This window comes from Gastrolobium bilobum, unplaced genomic scaffold, assembly GCF_033153095.1.
Source record: "Gastrolobium bilobum isolate Gb01-03AN ecotype WA unplaced genomic scaffold, APGP_CSIRO_Gbil_v1 utg9709, whole genome shotgun sequence".
Lineage (NCBI taxonomy): Eukaryota > Viridiplantae > Streptophyta > Magnoliopsida > Fabales > Fabaceae > Gastrolobium > Gastrolobium bilobum.
Window position 1 is genome coordinate 82,773 of NW_026900038.1, and position 12,491 is coordinate 95,263.

Here is a 12,491-nt window from a genome sequence, read left to right on the forward strand (position 1 = left end):
CCATGAAATTAGTCCAGAATATAAATTTTTAGGGCATGATTCTTTCTTACTGCTTAAAGATAATTAACTTTGCGATCTAAAAAAAGTGATTTGGTTCCTATTAAAATAGAGTTTGATGTTTCTCATGTTGTAAGGGATAACATTATTTTCTACAAACACATAAAAGTATGTGGGGCCATGTGAAGAATAGAGAGAGAAAAATAAAATATGGATCCCACACACTTTTATACATGTGTAGGAGATAATTTTATTTCATACAACATAAGAGATATTAAACCATTAAAATAACTATGAAGACTAAAGAGAGAGAATAATAAAATATGAGTCTCATACACTTTTATACATGTGTAGGAAGATAATTTTATTTTCTAGATATTAAACCATTAAAATAACTATGAAGAGTAAAGAGTTTCTTTTAATACTCAATAAAAACACTTTCAAGCTGTTTAACAGAATAAGAAAATATACGCTATAAAACAATTTTATACTTTAGATAATAGGAAGCGATTTTATTAAAACAAACAAATTTTTGTACTTTTTTTCTTAAAATATATACTAGACAATTTTCTGAGATTGATTCTTTCCAACTAGCTAACAAATGACAAGTTGACAACTTAGAAATAAGGAACTCTGGATTCAGCCATAATGTCAAAACTCAATATCATCCTATGTATATACTTCATTAAATTCATCCGCCAATATGGTTGAGCTGCAACTTGCAAGTAGTGGCATGATATATATATATATATATATATATGATAGGATCCTTTGACACCGGTGTCAAATTTAAAGTTTGACACCTCATCTGAGAGCCATTAGATCAAAAAAGATCAATGGTGTCATATGTTCACAAATCAGAGTCATTGATCTTTTTTGATCTAACGGCTCTTATATGAGGTGTCAAACTTTAAATTTGACACCGGTGTCAAAGGATCCTGCCTCTATATATATATATATATATATATATATATATATATATATATATATATTGAATATTTTTCGACTTTCAAAGCAAGAAATTGGGGGAAATGTTTTGTGCAGTATAAGAAGACGAGGAAGACCTTTTCTAACAAAGAAATGGTCAAATTATTGTGAGAGTGCATGTGTTGCACTCAAGTTATGATTATTGTTTTTCGTTTCTCTCCTTCCTATGGCTTGATTTTTAAGAGGAAACGGCGAATTAAGGTTGTTGAAGCAAGAAAAAACTGAAAGAGCATGATGTTAATTCGAGTCCTACATAGAATTAGAAAGAAATGGTCAAATTAAAATGTTGTGTATACCAGGACAACCCTGTGGTATACATTGTGCGTGCGTGCAGCATATAAACTGTGATGTGGTTGACTCTTAACTCCAAATCGAACTCCAAATGATGTGTTAGGTACCGATTTTTAGGACAAATGGAGCTTCACCTATTACTTCCTCAATCCTCGATCGCCCACATGTGTGTATATTGTTCTCTTTCTAGTTTCTTACGATGAGATTTGATATGATACGCTTCTATATGATACGATATCTTTCTGTATGTCATTATCATGCAGATTCTTTTTCACTTCTTGGGACCCCGGATACTGGCCAGAGTCATCACGCGGATATACATTTATGTCATTTTTAGAATAAGAAGAATTGTTACTAATAAAAAAAAACTACAACTTCTTGGTTATTATATATTTATTTAGGGCATTACTTTTCTGTAGCACGGCAGAAAAGTAGTGTATGCCTCAAACAAAAAAAAGGATCACTTTTTTTTTTATTAGGATCCGACATCATATTCTCTTATAGTTTTGTATTTGTGACAAACAAAATATTTCTACCACAACTGGAGAAATACTTTTGTCATTTATTTATCCACATACATACAAAAGTTGATTTGAGTTAATTAATATCATTAGTAATCATTATCCTTGGAACAACGGTAAATGGCGTTTGATATAGGAAATTTTTTTTATTCGGGAATCACAATTTTCATAAATATGGTGGAAAAATGAGTTTTGCGGAAATGTTACTAAAAAATTATTTTATAGGCCAAAATATCCCATGAATGTTGGGTTAATTTTCTTGATGTCATATTTGATTATGTTAAATTTTCCCTTGCCATGGGAATCCTAGAATGCTACCCTCTGGATGGTATTTTTGGATGGTCTTTTCAGAAAATTTTACACACAAAATAAAATTCCGAAAAAATAAAATTCTTCGAAAAATTTTAAAATCTCATCTCAAATGTGGGTAAATAAAATTATGAACTTCAATTTTTGGGGAATCCTAAAAAAAAATCTTATACTAAACACCGCCTAATGATGGGAGGATGAACAAGGTTTACACTTGATTTGTCCTTTAAGTAATTTACAGCTTGTATTTTTCATTTTTCCCTTAATAAAATAGATGTATTTAAATGTTGATTTAATGTAAATGAAAACTTTAGTTAAATATCATTAATTATCTTTAGGTACATTGAATACTAACCTAATCCATATGATTAATCGTACGTGGTAAATGTCATCCATATATGATTTACCATCTAAATAGCACAAGTTTTCCTTGCTAATTTTTAATATGAAACATTATATATGTATTACTTAACTCTTGTATTGTACAGAACGATAACAAATTAATATATTGAAGAAAAAAATATTAAGCCACTAAGATTGGTCTAATGGTAAAGGGTTTTGGTAGGTTGTGTTAGGTTCTGTGTTCAATTCTACTTGTATTAAAAAAAAAAATATGTGCATGTGTAAATTTTTTTTGCTTTTGTGTTTCTATGGCTAAGACTAATGTAAACACAAGTTTGAGTTTCCAAAGAAAAAAAAAATTTAAAAATTTATCCTTTTAAATGATATAATTTATATCCTTTTAGTCATTTATAACTATGTACTAAGAGTAATACATAATTATAATATTAAAATTATATTTTTTTTTCACTTTTCACGTCAATAAACAGTGTCTGAAGAGAGAAAAAGATACAACTTTAATATTATAACTATATACTATCCTTAATACATAGTTATAAATTGTTAAAAGAACATAAGTTACATTTTGTAAAAGGACAAATCATTTCCAAAAAACAAAAAAAGTAAACACAAGTTTTGTTATGTTAGCGCGTGACTCATTGTAATTTTTGACATCCATATTATACGTCATTATTATAAAAATAACTTGGCCATAAATATAGCTTTACTTATTTAATTCATACATATTATTATGCTGCATGATCACAAATTGTATATGGTTGAAGTATAAATAAGGATTATATTCATATTTTGTATCTTTGAAACTAACAAGTAATGAGAGAAATCATAGATTATTATTATTTGTCATAATAGGTTTATAATTAACTTAATTAGAAAAGGAATTCACCGATTACGTGTAACTGTTTCATCTTCAACTTGAATCAACGAACAATGTCAAGCGAGTACGATCATTGACGGAGTTGCTTAATTATGAGGTCATTGAAGTTAGGTTTGTTCATCCTTTTGCTTTCTTTGGGGAGGTTGAGGGTGTTAATGAATTGGCAAAAAGACATTGACCAGCACAAGAAATTGTGGTTTTCGATTTTAGGATGAACTCTTTTTTAAGGAAGAAATGTTTTAGTGGCTTACCCACTACGCGTTGCTTTTTAAAGTAAAATTGCATATATATATATATATATATATATATATATATATATATATATATATATATATATATATATATATATACAGACTGAGAATTTAAGTCTTGTATGACTTTTCGTATGAATAATAGTTTTGACTTTGTTTTGAATAAACATTCATGGAGCTAAGAACACAGCACATTCAAGAAAAGCTCAACCTAATTGCCGGCATTTTTCTGGTAGGTCATACTATTTCACAAAAACAAATCCCGAAGTCCAAGCAAATTGAAGGATTTATAAGCCCTAAAATAGTTATTATTATATTGTCAGACACCATTTTGTTTTACATACCATTTTGTTTCACTTTTTTTTTTTTAACACTTATACTTGTATATTAATGAGAAAAAAATATGTATTTATAATACGTTTCTTTTGTTTTATTAATAAATTTTTTTATATTAATGATATAGCAGAAATAGTTTAAAAATATTATTAGGAGTTTTATGAAATTAAAGCTTAAGTACATTTGCACTTATAATAATATAAGATAATGAGTTTTACACTTATAATCATTATGTGTAACCAAATTAACAATTTAAATTCCATGAAAATAAACTTTACTTGTAACAAAGATACTTGTAATATGGGCCATAAATTTTTGAGTAGATATTAAAAGGAAATTACTTCTCTCATGTAGTATCAGAGAAATTTTCTGATGTTAAGAGACAAATAAAAAAAGAAAAAAGAAATAGACACATTTTTCGGAAGAAGAGTGACATGGGAGATCCATCTTATGCAACATGAAAGATCCATCTTATACAACATAATAGTATAATTTCTTATATTAAAATTAGAGACACTTTAATTAGAGGAAAGAAAATGCAAAAATAAATAAATAAATAAATAAAAAGAAGAAAGAAAGAAAGTGAGGACACGTGTCATCCTAACAAGTTTGACATCCAGCTGGCAAGTTCCTTTTGCACTCTGCAACAAGAAACCCCACAGCTATTTACCGTACACCACTCGCACAATATCCCACTCTCCGAACCCAAATACTCGCGGAATTTTGACTCGGGAATATCGCGGGAAATTCGAGGAACGCCGTTATTTTTTTGTTACCGGTTATTGCAAGTAACTAACCAATTAAGTAAGTGGCTGCCTGTATTTTGTGCGACATCCACATCCGTAGTCCAAGCGCGCAGGTCGTGGGTTTACTTAACTTAAACACCGTGTTTACCGGATTTTGCCGGTTAATTATTAATTTATTTAAAAAATTATTTTTGATCAGGTTGGCTCTGCAATACTTTGAGAAGGTCGGTTCCACGCCGTTTTCCGTGTACCGTAAGCACACACCCTGTGCCAATTTGCATTTTGCTGCCACTCCCCCCTAACACACACAAAAGGGAATTTTAAAATGGGTTAAAATTTTGACATTTCTTTTTGCTTTCTAAGAAAAAAGTTTGATATTTTGACACGTTTCGTGATACAATTGAATTTGGATTGGCCAATCCAATACAAGACATTGGGATAATGGGGGTATAGTATAGGTTTGTCTTTTTTCCACATTTTTTTCTTTTTATCTTTTGCTATCTTTGAGATATGGACTAGTAGTCTAGTACTAATTCAGCACTTTGATAACAACTACAAGGAAGTGACTCCATTTGCATTCCTTTTTATGTTGTAAATGGATTTCATTCAATCAATTCATCTATCTTTGAAAGTTGATGATGGTATTCACTCATGTTCAACTAATATGCCAAGTCATTTCCAATTGAAATTATGTTATATGTTTTCTAATTCTTGTATCTATTTTTTCCTTCATTTTTTATTTTTTTGGTAGCAAGCTAAATCAAAGTCCTCTTTGACTCAATATACAATAAATGCATGGAAGTTGTATGCTTTGGCATGATATAAATGTTTTAGATATAGAAAAAGGAAAACAAAAAGTGATGCAAAACGGATACGAATTCCCCATTCTACCCTCCATTGTTGTGGGCAATTACTCCCACATCCTTAGTTTCATACAATCCCAGCTTGACGTGTACCTCTATATATACCACTTTCTCTCTTCACGCCCAACACATCCCCTCCTACTTCCTAACGAGTTTCTCTATTAGAATCATAGTCTTATTCTCTTTCTCTCTCTCTTACACACCAAAGTTGTGTGTGTGTGTTCTCCTTCCTAAACAAACACACACACACTTCCTTATCTTTCTCAAAGAACAAAGCTTAGCTGTCACCATGCCTGAGGCACCCAGAGACTACAACCTCTTTGAACAGAACAAGAAAACTCTTGAGTTCATAGAGGAAGTCACTGCAAACGCTGATCAAGTCCAGAAGAAGGTCCTCTCAGAAATTCTCTCCAACAATGCAAACGTTGAATACCTGAAAAGACATGGTCTCAATGGCCACACAGACCGTGACACCTTCAAGAAACTCTTGCCTGCAATAACATACGAGGATATCCAACCTGACATCAACCGCATCGCCAATGGTGACACTTCACCAATCCTATGCTCCAAGGCCATTTCAGAGTTTCTCACTAGGTATCTGTTTTCAATGACAAAGTTTTTTCTTTTACTTGTTTAGTTCTAATATAAGAGAAAAAAGATCAGTTTTTTAATCTGGGTTCTTTTTTTTTTTTTTTTTTTCTCGTGTTTGTTTGTACATATGGTTTGACTAAATATTGATGGGGTTGTTTTTTGTTACTTTCTGTAGCTCTGGGACATCTGGGGGTGAGAGAAAGTTGATGCCAACAATTGAAGAAGAACTTGGGAGGAGGAGTTTGCTGTATAGTCTTTTGATGCCTGTGATGAGCCAGTTTGTTCCTGGCCTAGAAAAAGGGAAAGGAATGTACCTAATGTTCATAAAATCTGAGGCTAAAACACCTGGTGGGATTGTGGCTCGTCCAGTTCTGACCAGCTATTACAAGAGTTCCTATTTTAGAGACAGACCCTATGACCCTTACACAAACTATACTAGCCCAAATGAGACTGTCCTGTGTCCCGATTCTTACCAAAGCATGTATTCCCAATTGCTTTGTGGTCTTTGTCAAAACAAAGAGGTGCTAAGGGTTGGGGCTGTTTTTGCCTCTGGCTTCATAAGGGCAATTAGGTTCCTTGAGAAACACTGGGCCCTTCTTTGCAATGATATTAGAACTGGAACCATTAACCCCCAAATCACTGACACCTCAGTGAGAGATGCTGTCATGAAGATCCTGAAACCTGATCCTAAGCTTGCAGATTTTATTCAAACTGAGTGTAGCAAGAGTTATTGGCAGGGGATAATCACCAGGTTGTGGCCCAATACCAAGTATGTGGATGTTATTGTGACTGGGACAATGTCACAGTACATCCCCACATTGGATTACTATAGCAATGGATTACCACTTGTGTGCACTATGTATGCTTCAAGTGAATGCTACTTTGGGGTCAACCTCAATCCTCTTTGCAAACCCAGTGAGGTCTCTTACACTCTCATCCCTACCATGTGTTACTATGAGTTCTTACCTGTGAACAGAAGCAATGGGGTCACTGATTCTCTTCAGACACCCAAATCTCTCAATGAGAAAGAGCAGAAAGAATTGGTTGAGCTTGTTGATGTCAAGCTTGGCCAAGAATATGAGCTTGTAGTCACAACTTATGCCGGTGAGATTCATGTCATGTCATATCCATGTTAATGTTATTTTTATTTGAGCATGACACAAAATTGGAAAACATATGTAGGTTTGCTAATTCATTTGTTTGACAATTTTTTTATTTTTATTTTTATTTTCAGGACTATATCGTTACAGAGTTGGTGATGTGCTGAGGGTAGCAGGATTCAAGAACAAAGCACCTCAATTCAACTTCGTTTGTAGAAAAAATGTTGTCTTGAGCATAGATTCAGACAAGACTGATGAAGTTGAGCTTCAGAATGCAATGAAGAATGCTGTGACACACTTGGTGCCATTTGATGCAGCTGTGGCTGAGTACACTAGCTATGCAGATACAACAACAATCCCAGGACACTATGTGCTGTATTGGGAACTCAACCTTAATGGGACAACCCCAATTCCTCCCTGTGTGTTTGAGGATTGCTGCTTAGCCATTGAGGAATCACTCAACAGTGTGTATCGCCAAGGCCGTGTCTCAGACAAATCAATTGGGCCACTTGAGATCAAGATTGTTGAACAGGGTACCTTTGACAAGCTTATGGACTATGCCATAAGCTTAGGGGCATCAATAAACCAGTACAAAACCCCAAGATGTGTGAAGTTTGCACCTGTTGTGGAGCTGTTGAACTCAAGGGTAATGTCAAGCTATTTTAGTCCTAAATGTCCAAAATGGGTTCCAGGCCACAAGCAATGGATCAATCAGAATTGAAGAATCTAAAGGTGGACATTATTATGTGGTTGGTAGCTTTTCATGGCGGTTCACGTGAACTGTTTTTGTGGACATGTTAGGGAGAAAAGTTAATTACTCTTTTTAGGTTAATTCTACTTATTTAGTTCCCCCCCATCTTTTTTTCTTTTTAATTTTAGTTCTTGTCATAACTTGCATAAGGAACTGAACCTAGCCACTGTAAAAAGCAATTCCTGTTTGAAAGAAAGCTGTTGTCTTTCTTTTTTTTTCCAGTAAATTACCTTCTTTCTTTCTTTCTTTCTTTCTTTCTTAACTTTCTACCCATAATCATCATAATGTTCTGTTGGAATTGGTTTCTCAATTGCAGCCAGCAATCATGGGGCTTATTTCATATAACGGCAACAAGAAAGACAACACTTCTAAACTCCTCTCTTTTTCTATAGTTTGCAGGAAAAAGCATACCAACTTTTTCCACCATGTTCCACTATTTATGTCCAACTAACAAATGCCAGTGACATTAATTATAAAAAATAAAAATAAAGCAAAATTATCATGTTTCACTGAGTGAGCAGGGCTATTCTGCAAACAAACTTTGCAATTTGATTAAGACTTGTCTGCTAAGAATTTTGTCCAAAATTAAGCTAGTGGAAAACGGGGAATAAAAATAAAAATAAATTTTCTTGGCAAGTAATGAGTCCAAATTCTCTTTCTGGGAGTCTCTTTAACAAATAGTTGTGTCAGATTCTGTCACTAAATCAAGGAACTAAAAACCATGTGTGGGTATTAAATGAACAGTGAGACTCTGTTCAAGTTTCATACATGCTTTCTTCAGCAATTCCAAAAGCAAACAAAAGGGTCTTTAATTTGTGTGCTGGTGACGAAATTCCAAGTAACTATTTACTGGCAGTGGCACCACATAATAACACTAATTTCTATTATCATCCATCCCATTGTATCATCTTAGTGCCCCCACTATGACCAGTTTTCAGGCCATAAAACTTGCTGCAAAATCGCAGGACTAGTCAAAGAACAAGGACTTGTTCAATGCCAAGATTTTTTATTTTTTATTTTTTATTTTGGATCAGAGTGGGTAGGAGAAGATAAGGAAGAATCAGTGCAACCAGAGACTTGTTCCCTGTTTGCTTATACATTCTTTGAAAACAAACAAAAAATCAGTTCGTTGTTTTAAAAGGGAAATATAAAACAAAGTCTTGAAGGGTGTGTCAGACAAAAAATTGTGCAGTTCAGACAACCCAGAAGAAAGAGACAAACAACATTTCAGAGACAAATTATGTTCGGCTCAGACTGATAAAGCAACAAAGCACTTAGTAGTGTGACAAAAGAGATAAGGTTCGTACATTTTAGTTCATGTTGCTGAATTTGTGTAAGCAGCAATACTTCTCATGTGTTTGTCCTATTACATTGTTACCATTTTATGTTCTGTATGTACACTCCAAAGAAAATGCAACGTTAGACACTACAATAATATTAAAATATATAGTCATGTCACCATTATTTAAATTCTAGCGTTTATTAATTCTAGTGGACATTTAAATCATAAAATATAGGGAAAAGTGTGTGTCCTTTTAAAGGACACACACTTATATCCTTTTAAGAGAAATAAAAGAACAAATTATGAAAGAGAGAGAATGGAGGAAAAAATTTGTAATTTAAAATTTTAAAAAATACACTACATTCATCTAAAAGCATCATTCTTTTAAATGAGAAACATTAAACCCTAAAATATATAGTCAAATGATAAACATTTTTACTTGATTATACTTATAAACAAATATTTATCATTTTTAAAAATATAATTTTTTGTCAATTTAAGTGAAATGATTGTGTTTTTATAATTTTTTTTATTCTCTCTCCTCCATAATACTTTTTCTTTTTCTACTTTTCTTATTTTGTGGAGGAGAAAATATAAAAAGCAATTAAATATGTATCAAAATATAATCATTTCACTTAAAATGACATAAAATTATATTATTTAAAATAAAATAAAAAACTTTTCTAATTTTTTGTTTAATTTTTTCCCAAATTTAATCGTCAACATGTGAGTACTTAAGGGGCCTAATAAGATTTGAGGATTTGATGCTTTGGAATCTTTTGCAATAATTGTCCTCATTCGACAATTAGCAGTTGACCAAGTGATTTTAAAGTACTAGCTTAGCTTTAGTGTGATGTTGAAATGGCTCTTATTAATGTGTTGTTCTTGTTCAGACTAGAGAGTAAAAAATTCCCCTGCCATTCATATAACTAACCACATGGACTTCGTCAAAAAAAATCTTTAATATAGACAAATTTTTGCACAATAAAAATAAAAAATAATAATCAGATCATGCAAACAAGATGCCCCCTTGTTTGTAAAATAGTTATGCTATTCATATTTCATACCAAACTCTTCATACAAATAAGGCTATGAATGCCATTGTTAGATGGAAGAACGTGATATAAATACCAGGACCACCGACATCGACAATAGCTTATATATCCCCACATTCAATACTGTTTTTCTCTTCTTGTTTTCTTTTACTGAATTTACTTAAATTAATTATTAATGACTCTCTCAAGAATCAAGATGTACGTTGATTTGAAACTTAAAATTTATATAAATAAATGAAACTTATTACCAAATTAAGAACGTTTTGTTACTAGTTTTAGTCTTTGGAGATCCAATTGTAAGAAAGATCACTTGCATGAATGATCCAATTATAATGTAATTAATCTCTTTTAACTGAAGATTAATGATTTATTCATATATTTACTTCAAGGAGTTGGCACTTATTAGCTCGTTCCTCAACAGTAGGGGAAAGCCGAACGATATATCACCTTGCGGCCATGCCATTGGATATTGAATTATAACATATTTTATTGTATTGTTCGATCCCACGTGCTACAGGAACACCACTAGCATGTTGCCTTAAGGGTATATTATTATGCCATTTCACTCGCAAATAACTGTAATGAAATAGTAAGTCTTTATATGTTTCTTAGTATTTTGGTTAAAATGTAACTAACCTCATAGTTGCTAAGTGATTTGTGCCCAAAAAAGGCCTTTAATTTGATTTCTAAGCAAAGTAATTTGAAGCAAGTGATAAAAATCTTCATTCTTTACACTACGAAGGAGATTAATTGTATAACATTATCATTTATCGAAAAGAAAAGGGTCAAACATACTCTAAAAAAATGCTCTGATAGGGTTTTCCTTTTCAAAAAACGCTCTGCTAGGGTTTTCCTTTTCATGGAGGAAAATATAGCTACTGAAGGCCAAACTTCAAAAGAAGAAGAAGATCTACTACGTAGGAGTAATAAGAGAAATAAAGATGGAGATAGGGTGTTTACTGAATCACAGTCTAGGGTTCCTAGACATGAATCTTGGATGGTTGACGACGGTAATAAAAAGATGACTTGGCGAGAGATGCTCATGCAACACAATGGTGAAACAGATGACTGGGAATGAATGGATTGGAATTTGGAAGAAAATGTTGATCAAAGTGCACCTGCGGAGGAAGAGGATGTGAATTATGGTGGGATTAAAATGTGGACAGAGGAAGATGGTAGAACTCATTTTGGTTGTACTAGAAAAGCAAGAACAAGAATGCTGAAGGTTTGGGAAAAAGCTCTCATTGTAAAACTACTTGGAAGGAATACAGAAGTGGCTTTCATGAAAAAGAAGATTGAAATACTATGGGCTAGAGCTGGAAAGATTAACGTTATAGATGTAGGTAATGGATTCTATGTGGTGCAATTTAGCAACAAAGATGATCTTCTTTTTGCTCTAAATGGTGGTCATTGGATTATTTTAGGCCATTATTTATCACTCCGACGTTGGGAGCCAGCTTTTAGACCAAATGCTGCAAGTGTGATGAAGATTGCAGCTTGGGTGCGATTACCGGGTATCCCACTGGAGTATTATGATGAAGCCTTTTTCTGCCGTATTGGTAACTGGCTAGGTAAAATGTTGAAGATCGATAAGACAACTAATGAGCATGTAAGAGGACAGTTTGCTCGAATTTGCGTGGAACTGGATCTTGCTCAGCCTTTGAAGGGTGAATATGTGTTGGACGGAGCAACTAAACAGATAGAATATGAAGGTTTAGGCCTTATTTGTTTCCATTGTGGGCGCTATGGACATAGTAAAGATTGTTGTCCTGAGATACCAGTAGAAGGAAAGGATAATCAGCAAAATCAAGACGGGAAAAAAGATGAGGCTGAGTTTCAGAAAAATGGATTAGGTCCTTGGATGGTGGTGCAACGTCAACGTCGATCAAAAATTCAAACTCCAATGGCGGACAACAGGAAGCAGGAACCGGTTCGAAGGGAATCAAGGCGTAATCAAGGGAGTAATCAAGGGAGTAATCAAGGAAATAATCAAGGGAGTAATCAAGGGAGTAATCAAGGGAATAATCAATGGAGTAATCAACCGCAATCAAATCAGCCGGTTATGATTGATAATCAATCAAATTCCTGTTACGCTGCTTTAATGGGCTCTAATGAAGATGATATTACTCATGATATCCCAGCGACTAATCCGGATGCTGTTATAAATGACGTCA

The 12,491-nt window shown here is 33.1% G+C and overlaps 1 protein-coding gene across 1 annotated transcript; it reads left to right on the forward strand.

Moving 5' to 3' along the window:
• The first annotated feature begins 5,827 nt into the window (after positions 1 to 5,827).
• LOC133294959 (indole-3-acetic acid-amido synthetase GH3.6) lies at positions 5,828 to 8,077 on the forward strand. Its single transcript, XM_061493732.1, has 3 exons — positions 5,828 to 6,132; positions 6,305 to 7,233; positions 7,364 to 8,077. Exons 1-3 carry the CDS (start codon positions 5,828 to 5,830, stop codon positions 7,948 to 7,950), a joined length of 1,821 nt encoding a protein of 606 aa, XP_061349716.1. The 3' UTR covers positions 7,951 to 8,077.
• The last annotated feature ends 4,414 nt before the right edge of the window (positions 8,078 to 12,491 follow it).

Bases quoted from the DNA above. Each gene is read 5' to 3' on its own strand.
- LOC133294959 (XM_061493732.1), top strand. From the start codon at position 5,828: ATGCCTGAGGCACCCAGAGACTACAACCTCTTTGAACAGAACAAGAAA. The intron at 6,133-6,304 runs GTATCTGTTTTC...TACTTTCTGTAG, and splicing joins ATTTCAGAGTTTCTCACTAG to CTCTGGGACATCTGGGGGTG. The intron at 7,234-7,363 runs GTGAGATTCATG...TTTTATTTTCAG, and splicing joins TGTAGTCACAACTTATGCCG to GACTATATCGTTACAGAGTT.